This window comes from Nerophis ophidion, linkage group LG23 (genome assembly GCF_033978795.1).
Source record: "Nerophis ophidion isolate RoL-2023_Sa linkage group LG23, RoL_Noph_v1.0, whole genome shotgun sequence".
Lineage (NCBI taxonomy): Eukaryota > Metazoa > Chordata > Actinopteri > Syngnathiformes > Syngnathidae > Nerophis > Nerophis ophidion.
This window is the reverse complement of record NC_084633.1, coordinates 34,701,079-34,723,356: the sequence shown is the minus strand read 5'-3', so window position 1 is coordinate 34,723,356 and position 22,278 is coordinate 34,701,079. Positions and strand designations below refer to the sequence as shown.

The window sequence follows — 22,278 nt, the reverse complement described above, 5'->3', positions numbered from 1 at the left end:
AATGACAACATTTCATTGTCAGATCAAGGTCACAACCGAACATTGATTATCAGTTGTCAAAAAGCATGTTGTTTCAACATATTTGTGTTGTAGAATATTGGTTGGAAAATGACCAAAATTCAATGGACAAATTAACATCAGAATCCAACATTGATTAAACGACGTCAAACAGCATGTTGTTTTTAACGTTGTATTTATGTTGTAGAATATCGGTTAGAAAATGACTAAATTTCAATGGTCAAATCCACGTCAGAATCCAACATTGATTAAACGTCGTCAAAAAGCATGTTGTTTCAACATATTTGTGTTGTAGAATATTGGTTAGAAAATGACCAAAATTCCAATGGTCAAATCAACGTCAGAATCCAACGTTGATTACATTTCGTCAAAAAGCATGTTGTTTCAATGTTGTATTTGTGTTGCAGAATATTGGTTGGAAAATGACCAAATTTCAATGGTCAAATCCATGTTAGAATCCCACATTGATTAAACGTCGTCAAAAAGCATGTTGTTTCAACGTTGTATTTGTGTTGTAGAATATTGGTTGGGAAATGACCACATTTCATTGTCAAATCAAGTTCACAACCTAACATTGATTAATAGTTGTCAAAAAGCATGTTGTTTCAACATATTTGTGTTGTAGAATATTGGTTAGAAAATGACCAAAATTCAATGGTCAAATCCACGTCATAATCCTACATTGATTAAACGTCGTCAAAAAGCATGTTGTTTCAACATATTTGTGTTGTAGAATATTGGTTGGAAAATGACCAAAATTCAATGGTCAAATCCACGTCAGAATCCCACATTGATTAAACGTCGTCAAAAAGCATGTTGTTTCAACGTTGTATTTGTGTTGTAGAATATTGGTTGGGAAATGACCACATTTCATTGTCAAATCAAGGTCACAATCTAACATTGATTAATAGTTGTCAAAAAGCATGTTGTTTCAACATATTTGTGTTGTGGAATATTGGTTGGAAAATGACCAAAATTCAATGTTAAATCAACGTAGAATCCAACATTGATTAAACGTCGTCAAACAGCATGTTGTTTTTAACGTTCTATTTATGGTGTAGAATATTGGTTAGAAAATGGCCAAAATTCAATGGTCAAATCCACGTCAGAATCTAACATTGATTAATAGTTGTCAAAAAGCATGTTGTTTCAACACATTTGTGTTGTAGTATATTGGTTGGAAAATGACCAAAATTCAATGTTAAATCAACGTAGAATCCAACATTGATTAAACGTCGTCAAACAGCATGTTGTTTTTAACGTTGTATTTATGTTGTAGAATATTGGTTAGGATATGACCAAAATTCAATGGTCAAATCCACGTCAGAATCCAACATTGATTAAACGTCGTCAAAAAGCATGTTGTTTCAACACATTTGTGTTGTAGTATATTGGTTGGAAAATGACCAAAATTCAATGTTAAATCAACATCAGAATCCAACATTGATTAAACGTCGTCAAACAGCATGTTGCTTTTAACGTTGTATTTATGTTGTAGAATATTGGTTAGGATATGACCAAAATTCAATGGTCAAATCCACGTCAGAATCCAACGTCGTCAAAAAGCATGTTGTTTCAACACATTTGTGTTGTAGAATATTGGTTGGAAAATTACCAAAATTCAATGGTCAAATCAACGTCAGACTCCAACATTGATTACATTTCGTCAAAAAGCATGTTGTTTCAACGTTGTATTTGTGTTGTAGAATATTGGTTGGGAAATGACAACATTTCATTGTCAGATCAAGGTCACAACCGAACATTGATTATCGGTTGTCAAAAAGCATGTTGTTTCAAAATATTTGTGTTGTAGAATATTGGTTGGAAAATGACCAAAATTCAATGGACAAATTAACATCAGAATCCAACATTGATTAAACGGCGTCAAACAGCATGTTGTTTTTAACGTTGTATTTATGTTGTAGAATATCGGTTAGAAAATGACTAAATTTCAATGGTCAAATCCACGTCAGAATCCAACATTGATTAAACGTCGTCAAAAAGCATGTTGTTTCAACATATTTGTGTTGTAGAATATTGGTTAGAAAATGACCAAAATTCCAATGGTCAAATCAACATCAGAATCCAACGTTGATTACATTTCGTCAAAAAGCATGTTGTTTCAACGTTGTATTTGTGTTGTAGAATATTGGTTGGAAAATGACCAAAATTCAATGGTCAAATCAAGGTCACAACCAGACTTTGATTAAACGTTGTCAAAAAGCATGTTGTTTCAATGTTGTATTTGTGTTGCAGAATATTGGTTGGAAAATGACCAAATTTCAATGGTCAAATCCATGTTAGAATCCCACATTGATTAAACGTCGTCAAAAAGCATGTTGTTTCAACGTTGTATTTGTGTTGTAGAATATTGGTTGGGAAATGACCACATTTCATTGTCAAATCAAGGTCACAACCTAACATTGATTAATAGTTGTCAAAAAGCATGTTGTTTCAACATATTTGTGTTGTAGAATATTGGTTTGAAAATGACCAAAATTCAATGGACAAATCAACGTAGAATCCAACATTGATTAAACGTCGTCAAACAGCATGTTGTTTTTAACGTTGTATTTATGTTGTAGAATATCGGTTAGAAAATGACAAAAATTCAATGGTCAAATCCACGTCAGAATCCAACATTGATTAAACGTTGTCAAAAAGCATGTTGTTTCAACATATTTGTGTTGTGGAATATTGGTTGGAAAATGACCAAAATTCAATGGTCAAATCAACGTCGGAATCCAACGTTGATTACATTTCGTCAAAAAGCATGTTGTTTCAACCTTGTATTTGTGTTGTAGAATATTGGTTGGAAAATGACCAAAATTCAATGGACAAATCAACGTAGAATCCAACATTGATTAAACGTCGTCAAAAAGCATGTTGTTTCAACGTTGTATTTGTGTTGTACAATGTTGGTGGCAAGACCAAAATTCAATGGTGAAATCAACATCAGAATCCAACATTGATTAAAATTCGTCAAAAAGCATGTTGTTTCAATGTTGTATTTGTGTTGTAGAATATTGGTTGTAAAATGACCAAAATTCAATGGTCAAATCAACGTCAGAATCCAACATTGATTAAAATTCGTCAAAAAGCATGTTGTTTCAACGTTGTATTTGTGTTGTAGAATATTGGTTTGAAAATGACCACATATCTTTGTCAAATCAAGGTCAGAACCTAACATTGATTAAACATCGTCAAAAAGCATGTTGTTTCAACATATTTGTGTTGTAGAATATTGGTTGGAAAATGACCAAAATTCAATGGACAAATCAACGTAGAATCCAACATTGATTAAACGTCGTCAAAAAGCATGTTGTTTCAACGTTGTATTTGTGTTGTACAATGTTGGTGGCAAGACCAAAATTCAATGGTGAAATAAACATCAGAATCCAACATTGATTAAAATTCGTCAAAAAGCATGTTGTTTCAACGTTGTATTTGTGTTGTACAATATTGGTTTGAAAATGACCACATATCTTTGTCAAATCAAGGTCAGAACCTAACATTGATTAAACATCGTCAAAAAGCATGTTGTTTCAACATATTTGTGTTGTAGAATATTGGTTGGAAAATGATCAAAATTCAATGGTCAAATCAACATCAGAATCCAACATTGATTACATTTCGTCAAAAAGCATGTTTAAAAGTTGTATTTGTGTTGTAGAATATTGGTTGCAAAATGACCAAATTTCAATGGTCAAACCAAGGTCAGAACCCAACATTGATTAAACGTCGTCAAAAAGCATGTTGTTTAAACGTTGCATTTGTGTTGTACAAACCCCGTTTCCATATGAATACAGAATACAATGATTTGCAAATTCTTTTCAACCCATATTCAGTTGAATGCACTACAAAGACAACATATTTGATGTTCAAACTCATAAACTTTTTTTTTTTTTTGCAAATAATAATTAACTTAGAATTTCATGGCTGCAGCATGTGCCAAAGTAGTTGGGAAAGGACATGTTCACCACTGTGTTACATCACATTTTCTTTTAACAACACTCAATAAATGTTTGGGAACTGAGGAAACTAATTGTTGAATCTTTGAAAGTAGAATTCTTTACCATTCTTGCTTGATGTACAGCCTAAGTTGTTCAACAGTCCGGGGTCTCCGCTGTCGTATTTTACGCTTCATAATGCGCCACACATTTTCGATGGGAGACATGTCTGGACTGCAGGCGGGCCAGGAAAGTACCTGCACTCTTTTACTACGAAGCCAGGCTGTTGTAACACGTGGCTTGGCATTGTTTTGCTGAAATAAGCAGGGGCGTCCATGATAACGTTGCTTGGATGACAACATATGTTGCTCCAAAACCTGTATGGACCATTCAGCATTAAAGGTGCCTTCACAGATGTGTAAGTTACCCATGCCTTGGGCACCAATACACCCCCATACCATCACACATGCTGGCTTTTGAACTTTGCGCTTATAACAATCCGGGTGGTTATTTTCCCCTTTGTTCCGGAGGACACCACGTCCACAGTTTCCAAATATAATTTGAAATGTGGACAGAACACTTTTCCACTTTGCATCAGTCCATCTTAGATGAGCTCTGGCCCACCTTGCACTTACAGATGTAGCGACCAACTGTAGTTACTGACAGTGGTTTTCTGAAGTGTTCCTGAGCCCATGTGGTGATATCCTTTACACACTGATGTCGGTTTTTGATGCAGTACCGCCTGAGGGATCAAAGGTCCGTAATATCATCGCTTACATGCAGTGATTTCTCCAGATTCTCTGAACCTTTTGATAGCTCGTTGAGAAATGTTGTTCTAAAACTTTTCGACAATTTGCTTACAAAGGGGGGACCCTCGCCCCATTTTTGTTTGTGTATTAGTTAGCATTTTATGGAAGCTGCTTTTATACCCAATCATGGCACCCACCTGTTCCCAATTAGCCTGCACACCTGTGGGATGTTCCAAATAAGGGTTTGATGAGCATTCCTCAACTTTATCAGTATTTATTGCCACCTTTCCTAACTTCTTTGTCACGTGTTGCTGGCGTCAAATTCTGAAGTTAATGATTATTTGAAAAAAAAAAAAAAAGTTTATCAATTTGAACATCAAAAATGTTGTCTTTGTAGCATATTCAACTGAAAATGGGTTGAAAATTATTTGCAAATCCTTGTATTCTGTTTATATTTACCTCTAACACAATTTCCCAACTTATATGGAAACGGGGTTTGTAGAATATTGGTCCCAAGACCAAAATTCAATGGTCAAATAATTTTGGCCTTTCTGCGGCCTGCAGAGGATCTGAATGGATTGTTTTAAAACATTTTAAATCAATGTGTTTAAAAAAATAATCTTGAATTAAAATGTGAAATAAAGTGTGAAATAAAATCAATGTTAATTAAGTATTTTAAATAACAATTGTACATTAATTTAATTAATGGCATATCTTGTTTTTATTCCATTGTCAGCTCCTGGGCTTCGCCTTCTTGGGTCTGGGTCTGTGGTTGCGATGTAGTCCCAACACCAGAGCCATCTTTGAAATAAGCTCTTTCAACTCCAGCTATTTTGTCATTGGTGAGTTTGCTTTTTTATTCACTGCATTTGTTTACATGACTGACATTGTAGTGTTTCATGTGTTGGTGTGAAGACTGATGTTGTCGTGTTTCATGTGTTGGCGTGAAGACTGACATTGTAGTGTTTCATGTGTCGGCGTGAATACTGACATTGTAGTGTTTCATGTGTTGGTGTGAAGACTGATGTTGTAGTGTTTCATGTGTTGGTGTGAAAACTGACATTGTAGTGTTTCATGTGTTGGTGTGAAGACTGACATTGTAGTGTTTCATGTGTTAGTGTGAAGATTGACATTGTAGTCTTTCATGTGTTGGTGTGAAGACTGATGTTGTAGTGTTTCATGTGTTGGTGTGAAGACTGACGTAGTGTTTCATGTGTTGGTGTGAAGACTGACATTGTAGTGTTTCATGTGTTGGTGTGAAGACTGACATTGTAGTTTTTCATGTGCTGGTGTGAAGACTGACATTGTAGTGTTTCATGTGTTGGTGTGAAGACTGATGTTGTAGTGTTTCATGTGTTGGTGTGAAGATTGACATTGTAGTCTTTCATGTGTCGGCGTGAAGACTGATGTTGTAGTGTTTCATGTGTTAGTGTGAAGATTGACATTGTAGTCTTTCATGTGTTGGTGTGAAGACTGATGTTGTAGTGTTTCATGTGTTGGTGTGAAGACTGACGTAGTGTTTCATGTGTTGGTGTGAAGACTGACATTGTAGTGTTTCATGTGTTGGTGTGAAGACTGACATTGTAGTGTTTCATGTGCTGGTGTGAAGACTGATGTTGTAGTGTTTCATGTGTTGGTGTGAAGACTGATGTTGTAGTGTTTAATGTGTTGGTGTGAAAGCTGACATTGCAGTGTTTCATGTGTCGGCGTGAATACTGACATTGTAGTGTTTCATGTGTTGGTGTGAAGACTGACATTGTAGTGTTTCATGTGTCGGCGTGAAGACTGATGTTGTAGTGTTTCATGTGTTGGTGTGAAGACTGACATTGTAGTGTTTCATGTGTCGGCGTGAAGACTGACATTGTAGTGTTTCATGTGTTGGTGTGAAGACTGACGTTGTGTTTCATGTGTTTGTGGGAAGTCTGACATTGTAGTGTTTCATGTGTTGGTGTGAAGACTAACTTTGTAGTGTTTCATGTGTTGGTGTGAAGACTGACATTGTAGTGTTTCATGTGTTGGTGTGAAGACTGACATTGTAGTGTTTCATATGTTAGTGTGAAGACTGACATTGTAGTGTGTTGGCGTGAAGACTGACATTGTAGTGTTTCATGTGTTGGTGTGAAGACTGACATTGTAGTGTTTCATGTGTTGGTGTGAAGACTGACATTGTAGTGTTTTATGTGTTGTGTGAAGACTGACATTGTTGTGTTTCATGTGTTGGTGTGGAGACTGACATTGTAGTGTTTCATGTGTTGTGTGAAGACTGACATTGTAGTGTTTCATGAGTTAGTGTGAAGACTGACATTGTAGTGTTTCATGAGTTAGTGTGAAGACTGACATTGTAGTGTTTTATGTGTTGTGTGAAGACTGACATTGTTGTGTTTCATGTGTTGGTGTGGAGACTGACATTGTAGTGTTTCATGTGTTGGTGTCAAGACTGACATTGTAGTGTTTCATGTGCTGGTGTGAAGACTGATGTTGTAGTGTTTCATGTGTTGGTGTGAAGACTGATGTTGTAGTGTTTCATGTGTTGGTGTGAAAACTGACATTGCAGTGTTTCATGTGTCGGCGTGAATACTGACATTGTAGTGTTTTATGTGTTGGTGGGAAGACTGACATTGTAGTGTTTCATGTGTCGGCGTGAAGACTGATGTTGTAGTGTTTCATGTGTTGGTGTGAAGACTGACATTGTAGTGTTTCATGTGTCGGCGTGAAGACTGACATTGTAGTGTTTCATGTGTTGGTGTGAAGACTGACATTGTTGTGTTTCATGTGTTTGTGGGAAGTCTGACATTGTAGTGTTTCATGTGTTGGTGTGAAGACTAACTTTGTAGTGTTTCATGTGTTGGTGTGAAGACTGACATTGTAGTGTTTCATGTGTTGGTGTGAAGACTGACATTGTAGTGTTTCATGTGTTAGTGTGAAGACTGACATTGTAGTGTGTTGGCGTGAAGACTGACATTGTAGTGTTTCATGTGTTGGTGTGAAGACTGACATTGTAGTGTTTCATGTGTTGGTGTGAAGACTGACATTGTAGTGTTTTATGTGTTGTGTGAAGACTGACATTGTTGTGTTTCATGTGTTGGTGTGGAGACTGACATTGTAGTGTTTCATGTGTTGGTGTGAAGACTGAGATTGTAGTGTTTCATGAGTTAGTGTGAAGACCGACATTGTAGTGTCTCATGTGTTGGCGTGAAGACTGACATTGTAGTGTTTCATGTGTTGGTGTCAAGACTGACATTGTAGTGTTTCATGTGTTAGTGTGAAGACTGACATTGTAGTGTTTCATGTGTTGGCGTGAAGACTGACATTGTAGTGTTTCATGTGTTGGTGTGAAGACTGACATTGTAGTGTTTCATGTGTTGGTGTGAAGACTGACTTTGTAGTGTTTCATGTGTTGGTGTGAAGACTGACATTGTAGTGTTTCATGTGTTGGTGTGAAGACTGACATTGTAGTGTTTCATGTGTTGGTGTGAAGACTGACATTGTAGTGTTTCATGTGTTGGTGTGAAGACTGACATTGTAGTGTTTCATGTGTTGTGTGAAGACTGACATTGTAGTGTTTAATGTGTTGGTGTGAAGACTGACATTGTAGTGTTTCATGTGTTGGTGTGAAGACTGACATTGTAGTGTTTCATGTGTTTGTGTGAAGTCTGACATTGTAGTGTTTCATGTGTTGGTGTGAAGACTGACTTTGTAGTGTTTCATCTGTTGGTGTGAAGACTGACATTGTAGTGTTTCATGTGTTGGTGTGAAGACTGACATTGTAGTGTTTCATGTGTTGGCGTGAAGACTGACATTGTAGTGTTTCATGTGTTGGTGTGAAGACTGACATTGTAGTGTTTCATGTGTTGGCGTGAAGACTGACATTGTAGTGTTTCATGTGTTGGTGTGAAGACTGACTTTGTAGTGTTTCATCTGTTGGTGTGAAGACTGACATTGTAGTGTTTCATGTGTTGGCGTGAAGACTGACATTGTATTGTTTCATGTGTTGGTGTGAAGACTGACTTTGTAGTGTTTCATGTGTTGGTGTGAAGACTGATGTTGTAGTGTTTCATGTGTTGGTGTGAAGACTGACATTGTAGTGTTTCATGTGTTGGCGTGAAGACTGACATTGTAGTGTTTCATGTGTTGGTGTGAAGACTGACTTTGTAGTGTTTCATCTGTTGGTGTGAAGACTGACATTGTAGTGTTTCATGTGTTGGCGTGAAGACTGACATTGTAGTGTTTCATGTGTTGGTGTGAAGACTGACATTGTAGTGTTTCATGTGCTGGTGTGAAGACTGCCATTGTAGTGTTTCATGTGTTGGTGTGAAGACTGACATTCTAGTGTTTCATGTGTTGGTGTGAAGACTGACATTGTAGTGTTTCATGTGTTGGTGTGAAGACTGACATTGTAGTGTTTCATGTGTTGGCGTGAAGACTGACATTGTAGTGTTTCATGTGTTGGTGTGAAGACTGACATTGTAGTGTTTCATGTGTTGGTATGAAGACTGACTTTGTAGTGTTTCATCTGTTGGTGTGAAGACTGACATTGTAGTGTTTCATGTGTTGGCGTGAAGACTGACATTGTAGTGTTTCATGTGTTGGTGTGAAGACTGACATTGTAGTGTTTCATGTGCTGGTGTGAAGACTGACATTGTAGTGTTTCATGTGTTGGTGTGAAGACTGACATTGTAGTGTTTCATGTGTTGGTGTGAAGACTGACATTGTAGTGTTTCATGTGTTGTGTGAAGACTGACATTGTATTGTTTCATGTGTTGGTGTGAAGACTGACATTGTAGTGTTTCATGTGTTGGTGTGAAGACTGACATTGTAGTGTTTCATGTGTTGGTGTGAAGACTGACATTGTAGTGTTTCATGTGTTGTGTGAAGACTGACATTGTAGTGTTTCATGTGTTGGTGTGAAGACTGATGTTGTCGTGTTTCATGTGTTGGCGTGAAGACTGACATTGTAGTGTTTCATGTGTCGGCGTGAATACTGACATTGTAGTGTTTCATGTGTTGGTGTGAAGACTGATGTTGTAGTGTTTCATGTGTTGGTGTGAAAACTGACATTGTAGTGTTTCATGTGTTGGTGTGAAGACTGACATTGTAGTGTTTCATGTGTTAGTGTGAAGATTGACATTGTAGTCTTTCATGTGTTGGTGTGAAGACTGATGTTGTAGTGTTTCATGTGTTGGTGTGAAGACTGACGTAGTGTTTCATGTGTTGGTGTGAAGACTGACATTGTAGTGTTTCATGTGTTGGTGTGAAGACTGACATTGTAGTTTTTCATGTGCTGGTGTGAAGACTGACATTGTAGTGTTTCATGTGTTGGTGTGAAGACTGATGTTGTAGTGTTTCATGTGTTGGTGTGAAGATTGACATTGTAGTCTTTCATGTGTCGGCGTGAAGACTGATGTTGTAGTGTTTCATGTGTTAGTGTGAAGATTGACATTGTAGTCTTTCATGTGTTGGTGTGAAGACTGATGTTGTAGTGTTTCATGTGTTGGTGTGAAGACTGACGTAGTGTTTCATGTGTTGGTGTGAAGACTGACATTGTAGTGTTTCATGTGTTGGTGTGAAGACTGACATTGTAGTGTTTCATGTGCTGGTGTGAAGACTGATGTTGTAGTGTTTCATGTGTTGGTGTGAAGACTGATGTTGTAGTGTTTAATGTGTTGGTGTGAAAGCTGACATTGCAGTGTTTCATGTGTCGGCGTGAATACTGACATTGTAGTGTTTCATGTGTTGGTGTGAAGACTGACATTGTAGTGTTTCATGTGTCGGCGTGAAGACTGATGTTGTAGTGTTTCATGTGTTGGTGTGAAGACTGACATTGTAGTGTTTCATGTGTCGGCGTGAAGACTGACATTGTAGTGTTTCATGTGTTGGTGTGAAGACTGACATTGTTGTGTTTCATGTGTTTGTGGGAAGTCTGACATTGTAGTGTTTCATGTGTTGGTGTGAAGACTAACTTTGTAGTGTTTCATGTGTTGGTGTGAAGACTGACATTGTAGTGTTTCATGTGTTGGTGTGAAGACTGACATTGTAGTGTTTCATATGTTAGTGTGAAGACTGACATTGTAGTGTGTTGGCGTGAAGACTGACATTGTAGTGTTTCATGTGTTGGTGTGAAGACTGACATTGTAGTGTTTCATGTGTTGGTGTGAAGACTGACATTGTAGTGTTTTATGTGTTGTGTGAAGACTGACATTGTTGTGTTTCATGTGTTGGTGTGGAGACTGACATTGTAGTGTTTCATGTGTTGTGTGAAGACTGACATTGTAGTGTTTCATGAGTTAGTGTGAAGACTGACATTGTAGTGTTTCATGAGTTAGTGTGAAGACTGACATTGTAGTGTTTTATGTGTTGTGTGAAGACTGACATTGTTGTGTTTCATGTGTTGGTGTGGAGACTGACATTGTAGTGTTTCATGTGTTGGTGTCAAGACTGACATTGTAGTGTTTCATGTGCTGGTGTGAAGACTGATGTTGTAGTGTTTCATGTGTTGGTGTGAAGACTGATGTTGTAGTGTTTCATGTGTTGGTGTGAAAACTGACATTGCAGTGTTTCATGTGTCGGCGTGAATACTGACATTGTAGTGTTTTATGTGTTGGTGGGAAGACTGACATTGTAGTGTTTCATGTGTCGGCGTGAAGACTGATGTTGTAGTGTTTCATGTGTTGGTGTGAAGACTGACATTGTAGTGTTTCATGTGTCGGCGTGAAGACTGACAGAGTAGTGTTTCATGTGTTGGTGTGAAGACTGACATTGTTGTGTTTCATGTGTTTGTGGGAAGTCTGACATTGTAGTGTTTCATGTGTTGGTGTGAAGACTAACTTTGTAGTGTTTCATGTGTTGGTGTGAAGACTGACATTGTAGTGTTTCATGTGTTGGTGTGAAGACTGACATTGTAGTGTTTCATGTGTTAGTGTGAAGACTGACATTGTAGTGTGTTGGCGTGAAGACTGACATTGTAGTGTTTCATGTGTTGGTGTGAAGACTGACATTGTAGTGTTTCATGTGTTGGTGTGAAGACTGACATTGTAGTGTTTTATGTGTTGTGTGAAGACTGACATTGTTGTGTTTCATGTGTTGGTGTGGAGACTGACATTGTAGTGTTTCATGTGTTGGTGTGAAGACTGAGATTGTAGTGTTTCATGAGTTAGTGTGAAGACCGACATTGTAGTGTCTCATGTGTTGGCGTGAAGACTGACATTGTAGTGTTTCATGTGTTGGTGTCAAGACTGACATTGTAGTGTTTCATGTGTTAGTGTGAAGACTGACATTGTAGTGTTTCATGTGTTGGCGTGAAGACTGACATTGTAGTGTTTCATGTGTTGGTGTGAAGACTGACATTGTAGTGTTTCATGTGTTGGTGTGAAGACTGACTTTGTAGTGTTTCATGTGTTGGTGTGAAGACTGACATTGTAGTGTTTCATGTGTTGGTGTGAAGACTGACATTGTAGTGTTTCATGTGTTGGTGTGAAGACTGACATTGTAGTGTTTCATGTGTTGGTGTGAAGACTGACATTGTAGTGTTTCATGTGTTGTGTGAAGACTGACATTGTAGTGTTTAATGTGTTGGTGTGAAGACTGACATTGTAGTGTTTCATGTGTTGGTGTGAAGACTGACATTGTAGTGTTTCATGTGTTTGTGTGAAGTCTGACATTGTAGTGTTTCATGTGTTGGTGTGAAGACTGACTTTGTAGTGTTTCATCTGTTGGTGTGAAGACTGACATTGTAGTGTTTCATGTGTTGGTGTGAAGACTGACATTGTAGTGTTTCATGTGTTGGCGTGAAGACTGACATTGTAGTGTTTCATGTGTTGGTGTGAAGACTGACATTGTAGTGTTTCATGTGTTGGCGTGAAGACTGACATTGTAGTGTTTCATGTGTTGGTGTGAAGACTGACTTTGTAGTGTTTCATCTGTTGGTGTGAAGACTGACATTGTAGTGTTTCATGTGTTGGCGTGAAGACTGACATTGTAGTGTTTCATGTGTTGGTGTGAAGACTGACTTTGTAGTGTTTCATGTGTTGGTGTGAAGACTGATGTTGTAGTGTTTCATGTGTTGGTGTGAAGACTGACATTGTAGTGTTTCATGTGTTGGCGTGAAGACTGACATTGTAGTGTTTCATGTGTTGGTGTGAAGACTGACTTTGTAGTGTTTCATCTGTTGGTGTGAAGACTGACATTGTAGTGTTTCATGTGTTGGCGTGAAGACTGACATTGTAGTGTTTCATGTGTTGGTGTGAAGACTGACATTGTAGTGTTTCATGTGCTGGTGTGAAGACTGACATTGTAGTGTTTCATGTGTTGGTGTGAAGACTGACATTCTAGTGTTTCATGTGTTGGTGTGAAGACTGACATTGTAGTGTTTCATGTGTTGGTGTGAAGACTGACATTGTAGTGTTTCATGTGTTGGCGTGAAGACTGACATTGTAGTGTTTCATGTGTTGGTGTGAAGACTGACATTGTAGTGTTTCATGTGTTGGTATGAAGACTGACTTTGTAGTGTTTCATCTGTTGGTGTGAAGACTGACATTGTAGTGTTTCATGTGTTGGCGTGAAGACTGACATTGTAGTGTTTCATGTGTTGGTGTGAAGACTGACATTGTAGTGTTTCATGTGCTGGTGTGAAGACTGACATTGTAGTGTTTCATGTGTTGGTGTGAAGACTGACATTGTAGTGTTTCATGTGTTGGTGTGAAGACTGACATTGTAGTGTTTCATGTGTTGTGTGAAGACTGACATTGTATTGTTTCATGTGTTGGTGTGAAGACTGACATTGTAGTGTTTCATGTGTTGGTGTGAAGACTGACATTGTAGTGTTTCATGTGTTGGTGTGAAGACTGACATTGTAGTGTTTCATGTGTTGTGTGAAGACTGACATTGTAGTGTTTCATGTGTTGGTGTGAAGACTGACATTGTAGTGTTTCATGTGTTGGTGTGAAGACTGACATTGTAGTGTTTCATGTGTTTGTGTGAAGTCTGACATTGTAGTGTTTCATGTGTTGGTGTGAAGACTGACTTTGTAGTGTTTCATCTGTTGGTGTGAAGACTGACATTGTAGTGTTTCATGTGTTGGTGTGAAGACTGACATTGTAGTGTTTCATGTGTTGGTGTGAAGACTGACATTGTAGTGTTTCATGTGTTGGCGTGAAGACTGACATTGTAGTGTTTCATGTGTTGGTGTGAAGACTGACATTGTAATGTTTCATGTGTTGGTATGAAGACTGACTTTGTAGTGTTTCATCTGTTGGTGTGAAGACTGACATTGTAGTGTTTCATGTGTTGGCGTGAAGACTGACATTGTAGTGTTTCATGTGTTGGTGTGAAGACTGACATTGTAGTGTTTCATGTGCTGGTGTGAAGACTGACATTGTAGTGTTTCATGTGTTGGTGTGAAGACTGACATTGTAGTGTTTCATGTGTTGGTGTGAAGACTGATATTGTAGTGTTTCATGTGTTGTGTGAAGACTGACATTGTATTGTTTCATGTGTTGGTGTGAAGACTGACATTGTAGTGTTTCATGTGTTGGTGTGAAGACTGACATTGTAGTGTTTCATGTGTTGGTGTGAAGACTGACATTGTAGTGTTTCATGTGTTGTGTGAAGACTGACATTGTAGTGTTTCATGTGTTGGTGTGAAGACTGACATTGTAGTGTTTCATGTGTTGGTGTGAAGACTGACATTGTAGTGTTTCATGTGTTTGTGTGAAGTCTGACATTGTAGTGTTTCATGTGTTGGTGTGAAGACTGACTTTGTAGTGTTTCATCTGTTGGTGTGAAGACTGACATTGTAGTGTTTCATGTGTTGGTGTGAAGACTGACATTGTAGTGTTTCATGTGTTGGCGTGAAGACTGACATTGTAGTGTTTCATGTGTTGGTGTGAAGACTGACATTGTAGTGTTTCATGTGTTGGTGTGAAGACTGACATTGTAGTGTTTCATGTGTTGTGTGAAGACTGACATTGTAGTGTTTCATGTGTTGGTGTGAAGACTGACATTGTAGTGTTTCATGTGTTGGTGTGAAGACTGACATTGTAGTGTTTCATGTGTTGGTGTGAAGACTGACATTGTAGTGTTTCATGTGTTGGTGTGAAGACTGACATTGTAGTGTTTCATGTGTTGTGTGAAGACTGACATTGTAGTGTTTCATGTGTTGGTGTGAAGACTGACATTGTAGTGTTTCATGTGTTGGTGTGAAGACTGACATTGTAGTGTTTCATGTGTTGGTGTGAAGACTGACATTGTAGTGTTTCATGTGTTGTGTGAAGACTGACATTGTAGTGTTTCATGTGTTGGTGTGAAGACTGACATTGTAGTGTTTCATGTGTTGGTGTGAAGACTGACATTGTAGTGTTTCATGTGTTTGTGTGAAGTCTGACATTGTAGTGTTTCATGTGTTGGTGTGAAGACTGACTTTGTAGTGTTTCATCTGTTGGTGTGAAGACTGACATTGTAGTGTTTCATGTGTTGGTGTGAAGACTGACATTGTAGTGTTTCATGTGTTGGTGTGAAGACTGACATTGTAGTGTTTCATGTGTTGGTGTGAAGACTGACATTGTAGTGTTTCATGTGTTTGTGTGAAGTCTGACATTGTAGTGTTTCATGTGTTGGTGTGAAGACTGACTTTGTAGTGTTTCATCTGTTGGTGTGAAGACTGACATTGTAGTGTTTCATGTGTTGGTGTGAAGACTGACATTGTAGTGTTTCATGTGTTGGTGTGAAGACTGACATTGTAGTGTTTCATGTGTTGTGTGAAGACTGACATTGTAGTGTTTCATGTGTTGGTGTGAAGACTGACATTGTAGTGTTTCATGTGTTGGTGTGAAGACTGACATTGTAGTGTTTCATGTGTTGTGTGAAGTCTGACATTGTAGTGTTTCATGTGTTGGTGTGAAGACTGACTTTGTAGTGTTTCACCTGTTGGTGTGAAGACTGACATTGTAGTGTTTCATGTGTTGGTGTGAAGACTGACATTGTAGTGTTTCATGTGTTGGTGTGAAGACTGACATTTTAGTGTTTCATGTGTTGGTGTGAAGACTGACATTGTAATGTTTCATGTGTTGGCGTGAAGACTGACATTGTAGTGTTTCATGTGTTGGTGTGAAGACTGACTTTGTAGTGTTTCATCTGTTGGTGTGAAGACTGACATTGTAGTGTTTCATGTGTTGGCGTGAAGACTGACATTGTAGTGTTTCATGTGTTGGTGTGAAGACTGACTTTGTAGTGTTTCATGTGTTGGTGTGAAGACTGACATTCTAGTGTTTCATGTGTTGGTGTGAAGACTGACTTTGTAGTGTTTCATGTGTTGGTGTGAAGACTGACATTGTAGTGTTTCATGTGTTGGTGTGAAGACTGACATTGTAGTGTTTCATGTGTTGGTGTGAAGACTGACATTGTAGTGTTTCATGTAAAGGTGTGACCGTGCTGATAGTGCTGGGTACTGTGCTGCTGGTCGTGACGATGTTCGGAGATTATGGCGCCTGCGGCGAGAAAAGATGTGCTCTTCAAGTGGTGAGAATGTTCCCCCAACTATACTAAAAACTCACTCACTTATTGTCACTCACTCACTTAAACTCAAATTTACACACTGAAATTACCTTAAAAACACTCAAACTTAAACATACTCAATAAACACATGCAATTCAACTCGCGCACTGAATTTAACAGACACACTCAACTAACTCACTTAAACTCACTGACTTATTCCCCCACCATCACCCACTCACTCATTCACAATCAAACTCACTCAAACACACTCGCTTAAACACTCGGACTTAAACCCATTCAAACACACTCACTCAATCATCAAATTCCCTCATTCACTTTAAATTGACCCAATTCACTTACACAAATTCACTTACTTCAAACACACTCACTGAAATTCACTCACTCACTTAAACTCAAATCCACTTGTTTACTCAAACTCACTTATGGACACCAACTCACTCACTCAAACTCAACCAACCACTCAATTAAACTCACTCATCTAACTCACTTATACTTAAATTCACTCACTCACTCAAACGCTCCATTAAACCCACTTAAACACACTCACTTTAACCCAGTCACACTCACTCACTTACTCAAATTCAAATTAACTCACTCAAACACTTACTTAAATCCATTCAAACTCACTCATTCATCAAATTCACTCAATCATCAAATTCCCTCACTCGCTTTAAACTTACCCAATTCACTTACTAAAACACACTCAATTAAAAACACTTTAACTCAAACTCACCAACTCAAACACACTCACTCAAACAAACACACTCACTCATAAACACACAAATTCAAACACACTTGCTTAAACACTCTCACTTAAACCCACTCACTCATTAAATTCACTCAATCATCAAACTCCCTCATTCACTTGAAATTTACCCAATTCACTTGCTCAAACTCAAATTCACTTAAACAGACTCACTGAAACTCACTCACTCACTTAAACTCAAATCCACTTGTCTAAAGTCACTCAAACTCACTTATAGACACCAACTCACTCACTCACTCACTCACTCACTCACTCACTCACTCACTCACTCACTCACTCACTCACTCACTCACTCACTCACTCACTCACTCACTCACTCACTCACTCAACCAACCACTCAATTAAACTCACTCATCTAACTCATTTATACTTAAAGGCCTACTGAAATGAGATTTTCTTATTCAAACGGGGATAGCAGGTCCATTTTATGTCATACTTGATCATTTTGCGATATTGCCATATTTTTGCTGAAAGGATTTAGTAGAGAACATCGATGATAAAGTTCACAACTTTTGGTGCTGATAAAAAAGCCTTGCCTGTACCGGAAGTAGCAGACGATATGCGCGTGACGGCACGGGTTGTGGAGCTCCTCACATCTGAACATTGTTTACAATCATGGCCACCAGCAGAGAGAGCGATTCGGACCGAGAAAACGACGATTTCCCCATTAATTTGAGCGAGCGTGTATATCCGTACACACACACACACACACACACACACACACACACACACACACACACACACACACACACACACACACACGCGAGCATGCACCCGTACACACATGCGTCCACACCCGTACAGACACACACGCGCGCGCGCATACACCCATACAGACACACACGCGTCCACACTCGTACAGACACACACACACACACAAATGCGCGCATACACCCATACACACACACACACACACACGCGCGCACGCGCATCTATACCCTTACACACACACATATGCGCGCGCCTACACCCGTACACGCACACATACACCCGTCCACAACCGTATACACACACACACACACACACACACACACACACACACACACACACACACACACACACACACACACACACACGCATACACCGTACACACACGCGTCCACACACACACACACACGCGCGCGCATACACTCGTACGCACACGTGTCCACACCCGTACAGACACACACACGCATACACCTGTACACACACCCGTACAGACACACACACACAAATGCGCGCATACACCCGTACACACACACACGCGCACGTCTATACCCTTACACACACACATATGCGCGCGCCTACACCCGTACACACACACACACACACACGCACGCATACACCGTACACACACGCGTCCACACACACACACACTCACTCACGCGCGCGCATACACTCGTACGCACACGTGTCCACACCCGTACAGACACACACACACACACCCGTACAGACACACACACACAAATGCGCGCATACACCCGTACACACACACACGCGCACGTCTATACCCTTACACACACATATATGCGCGCGCCTATACCCGTACACATGCACGTCCACACCCGTACACACACGCGCACATACACCCGTCCACAACCGTACACACACACACACACACACACACACACACACACACACACACACACACACACACACACACACACACACACACACACACACACACACACACACACACACGCACGCACGCATACACACGCGCGTCCACACACACACTCCCGCGCGCGCATACACTCGTACGCACACGTGTCCACACCCGTACAGACACACACACACACACACACCTGTACACACACCTGTACACACACCTGTACACACACCCGTACAGACACACACACACACACAAATGCGCGCATACACTCGTACAGACACACACAGGCGCATACACCTGTAAACACACGCGTGCGCACACATACAGACACACACACACACGCGCACATACACGCGTCCACACCTGTACACAAACTCGTCCACACCCGTACAGACAGACAGACACACACATAAACACACACACACACACACACACACACACACACACGCACGCGCCCACACCCGTACACACACAGACACACACACGCGCGCACGGGTCTATACCATTACACACACACACACATTTGCGCGCCTACACCCGTACACATGCGCGTCCACAACCGTATACACGCACACACACACGCGCGTCCACTTCGTACAGACAGACAGACAGACACACACACACACACGCTCACTCTCAAGCGCGCGCATACACCCGTACGCACACGTGTCCACACTCGTACAGACACACACTCACACACGCGCATACACCTGTACACACACCCGTACACACACGTGTGCACACACATACACACAATCACACACGCGCGCGCGTTTTTACCCGTACACACACACGCGCGCACGCGTCTATACCCTTACACACACATTTGCGTGCCTACACCCGTACACATGCGCGTCCACACCGTACACACACACACGTGCGCACATACACCCGTCCACAACCGTATACACACACACACACACACGCACGCATACACCGTACACACACGCGTTCACACACACTCACGCGCGCGCATACACTCGTACGCACACGTGTCCACACTCGTACAGACACACACACACATACACACCCGTACAGACACACACACACAAATGCGCGCATACACCCGTACACACGCGCACGTTTATACCCTTACACACACACATATGCGCGCGCCTACACCCGTACATATGCACGTCCACACCCGTACACACACACACACGCCCATATACACCCGTCCACAACCGTATACACACACACACACACACACACACACACACACGCCTGCATACACCGTACACACACGCATCCACACACACTCACGCGCGCGCATACACTCGTACGCACACGTGTCCACACTCGTACAGACACACACCCACACACACCTGTACACACACCCGTACAGACACACACACACAAATGCGCGCATACACCCGTACACACACACGCGCGTCTATACCCTTACACACACACATGTATGCGCGCGCCTACACCCGTACACATGCACGTCCACACCCGTACACACACACACGCGCATACACCCGTCCACAACCGTATACACACACACACACACGCGCATACACCGTACACACATGCTTCCACACACACACGCGCGCATACACTCGTACGCACACGTGTCCACACCTGTACAGACACACGCATACACTTGTACACACACCCGTACAGACACACGCATGCGCGCGCATACACTCGTACGCACACGTGTCCACACCCGTACAGACAGACACACACACACACACACACCCGTACAGACACACGCACGCATGCGCATACACCCGTACACACACACACACTCACACGCGCGCACGCGTCTATACCCTTACACACACACACCTTTGCGCGCCTACACCCGTACACATGCACGTCCACACCCGTACACACACACACACGCACACATACACGCGTCCACAACCGTATACACGCACACACTCACGCGCGTCCACAACCGTATACACGCACACACTCACGCGCGTCCACTTCGTACAGACAGACAGACAGACAGACAGACAGACAGACAGACAGACAGACAGACAGACAGACAGACAGACAGACAGACAGACAGACAGACAGACAGACAGACAGACAGACAGACAGACAGACAGACACACACACACACACACACACACACTCTCAAGTGTGTCCACACTCGTACAGACACACACTCACACACGCGCATACACCCGTACACACACGTGTGCACACACATACACACAATCACACACGCGCGCGCGTTTTTACCCGTACACACTCACACGGGCGCACGCGTCTATACCCTTACACACACACATTTGCGCGCCTACACCCGTACACATGCATGTCCACACCCGTACACACACACACGCGCACATACACGCGTCCACAACTGTATACACGCACACAAACACGCGCGCGCGCCCACTTTGTACAGACAGACACACACACACACTCTCAAGCGCGCGCATACACCCGTACGCACACGTGTCCACACTCGTACAGACACACACAGGCGCATACACCTGTAAACACACGCGTGCGCACACATACAGACACACACACACACGCGCACATACACGCGTCCACACCTGTACACAAACGCGTCCACACCCGTACAGACAGACAGACACACACATAAACACACACACACACACACGCGCGCACGGGTCTATACCCTTACACCCACACCCGTACACACACACACACGCGTCCACAACCGTATACACGCACACACACACGCGCGTCCACTTCGTACAGACAGACACACACACACACGCTCACTCTCAAGCGCGCACATACACCCGTACGCACACGTGTCCACACTCGTACAGACACACAGTCACACACGCGCATACACCTGTACACACACCCGTACACACACGTGTGCACACACATACACACAATCACACACGCGCGCGCGTTTTTACCCGTACACACTCACACGCGCGCACGCGTCTATACCCTTACACACACACATTTGCGTGCCTACACCCGTACACATGCGCGTCCACACCGTACACACACACACATACGCACATACACGCGTCCACAACCGTATACACGCACACACACACGCGCGTGCGTCCACTTCGTACAGACACACACACACACACACACACACACACACTCACTCTCAAGCGCGCGCATACACCCGTACGCACACGTGTCCACACTCGTACAGACACACACACGTGTGCGCACACATACAGACACACACACACACACACGCGCACATACACGCGTCCACACCTGTACACAAACGCGTCCACACCCGTACAGACAGACAGACACACACATAAACACACACACACACACACACGCGCCCACACCCGTACACACAAACACACGCGCGCGCGCGCGCATACACCCATACACACGCGTGTCCACACCTGTACACAGACGCGTGTATACCCGTACACACACACACATAAAATACAAAGGTATGCAGATATTTCAAGAGAAAGTACTGTGTAATTAGTGTCAACTTTTCTTTACCTTGTTCCTTCATGCTCAATTGTGCTTTGTTTTTTCCGTTACATCTTATTTCTATAAGGCCACGTGGCCTCCGGGCCCTGTGTTAAAGGGGTACCTTATCACAATTTCAAAAGGGTTAAAAACAATAATAATCAGTTCCCAGTGGCTTGTTGTATTTTTTGAAGTTTTTTTCAAAATTTTACGGGTCTCGGAATATCCCTAAATAAAGCTTTAAAGTGCCTTATTTTCGACTCTCTGCGAAGACACTATCCATTTCCCTGTGAGGTC

General features: G+C 41.5%; 1 protein-coding gene across 1 annotated transcript in view; it reads left to right on the top strand.

Annotated features, from left to right (window-relative positions):
- LOC133541142 (CD9 antigen-like) overlaps nucleotides 1–22,278 on the top strand; it is a 42,593-nt gene that overhangs the window by 5,197 nt on the left and 15,118 nt on the right. Inside the window, exons 3-4 of the mRNA XM_061884251.1 lie at nucleotides 5,454–5,559; nucleotides 16,131–16,228. Coding sequence (XP_061740235.1) covers nucleotides 5,454–5,559; nucleotides 16,131–16,228 — 204 coding nt within the window. The remainder of the gene's footprint in view (nucleotides 1–5,453; nucleotides 5,560–16,130; nucleotides 16,229–22,278) is intronic.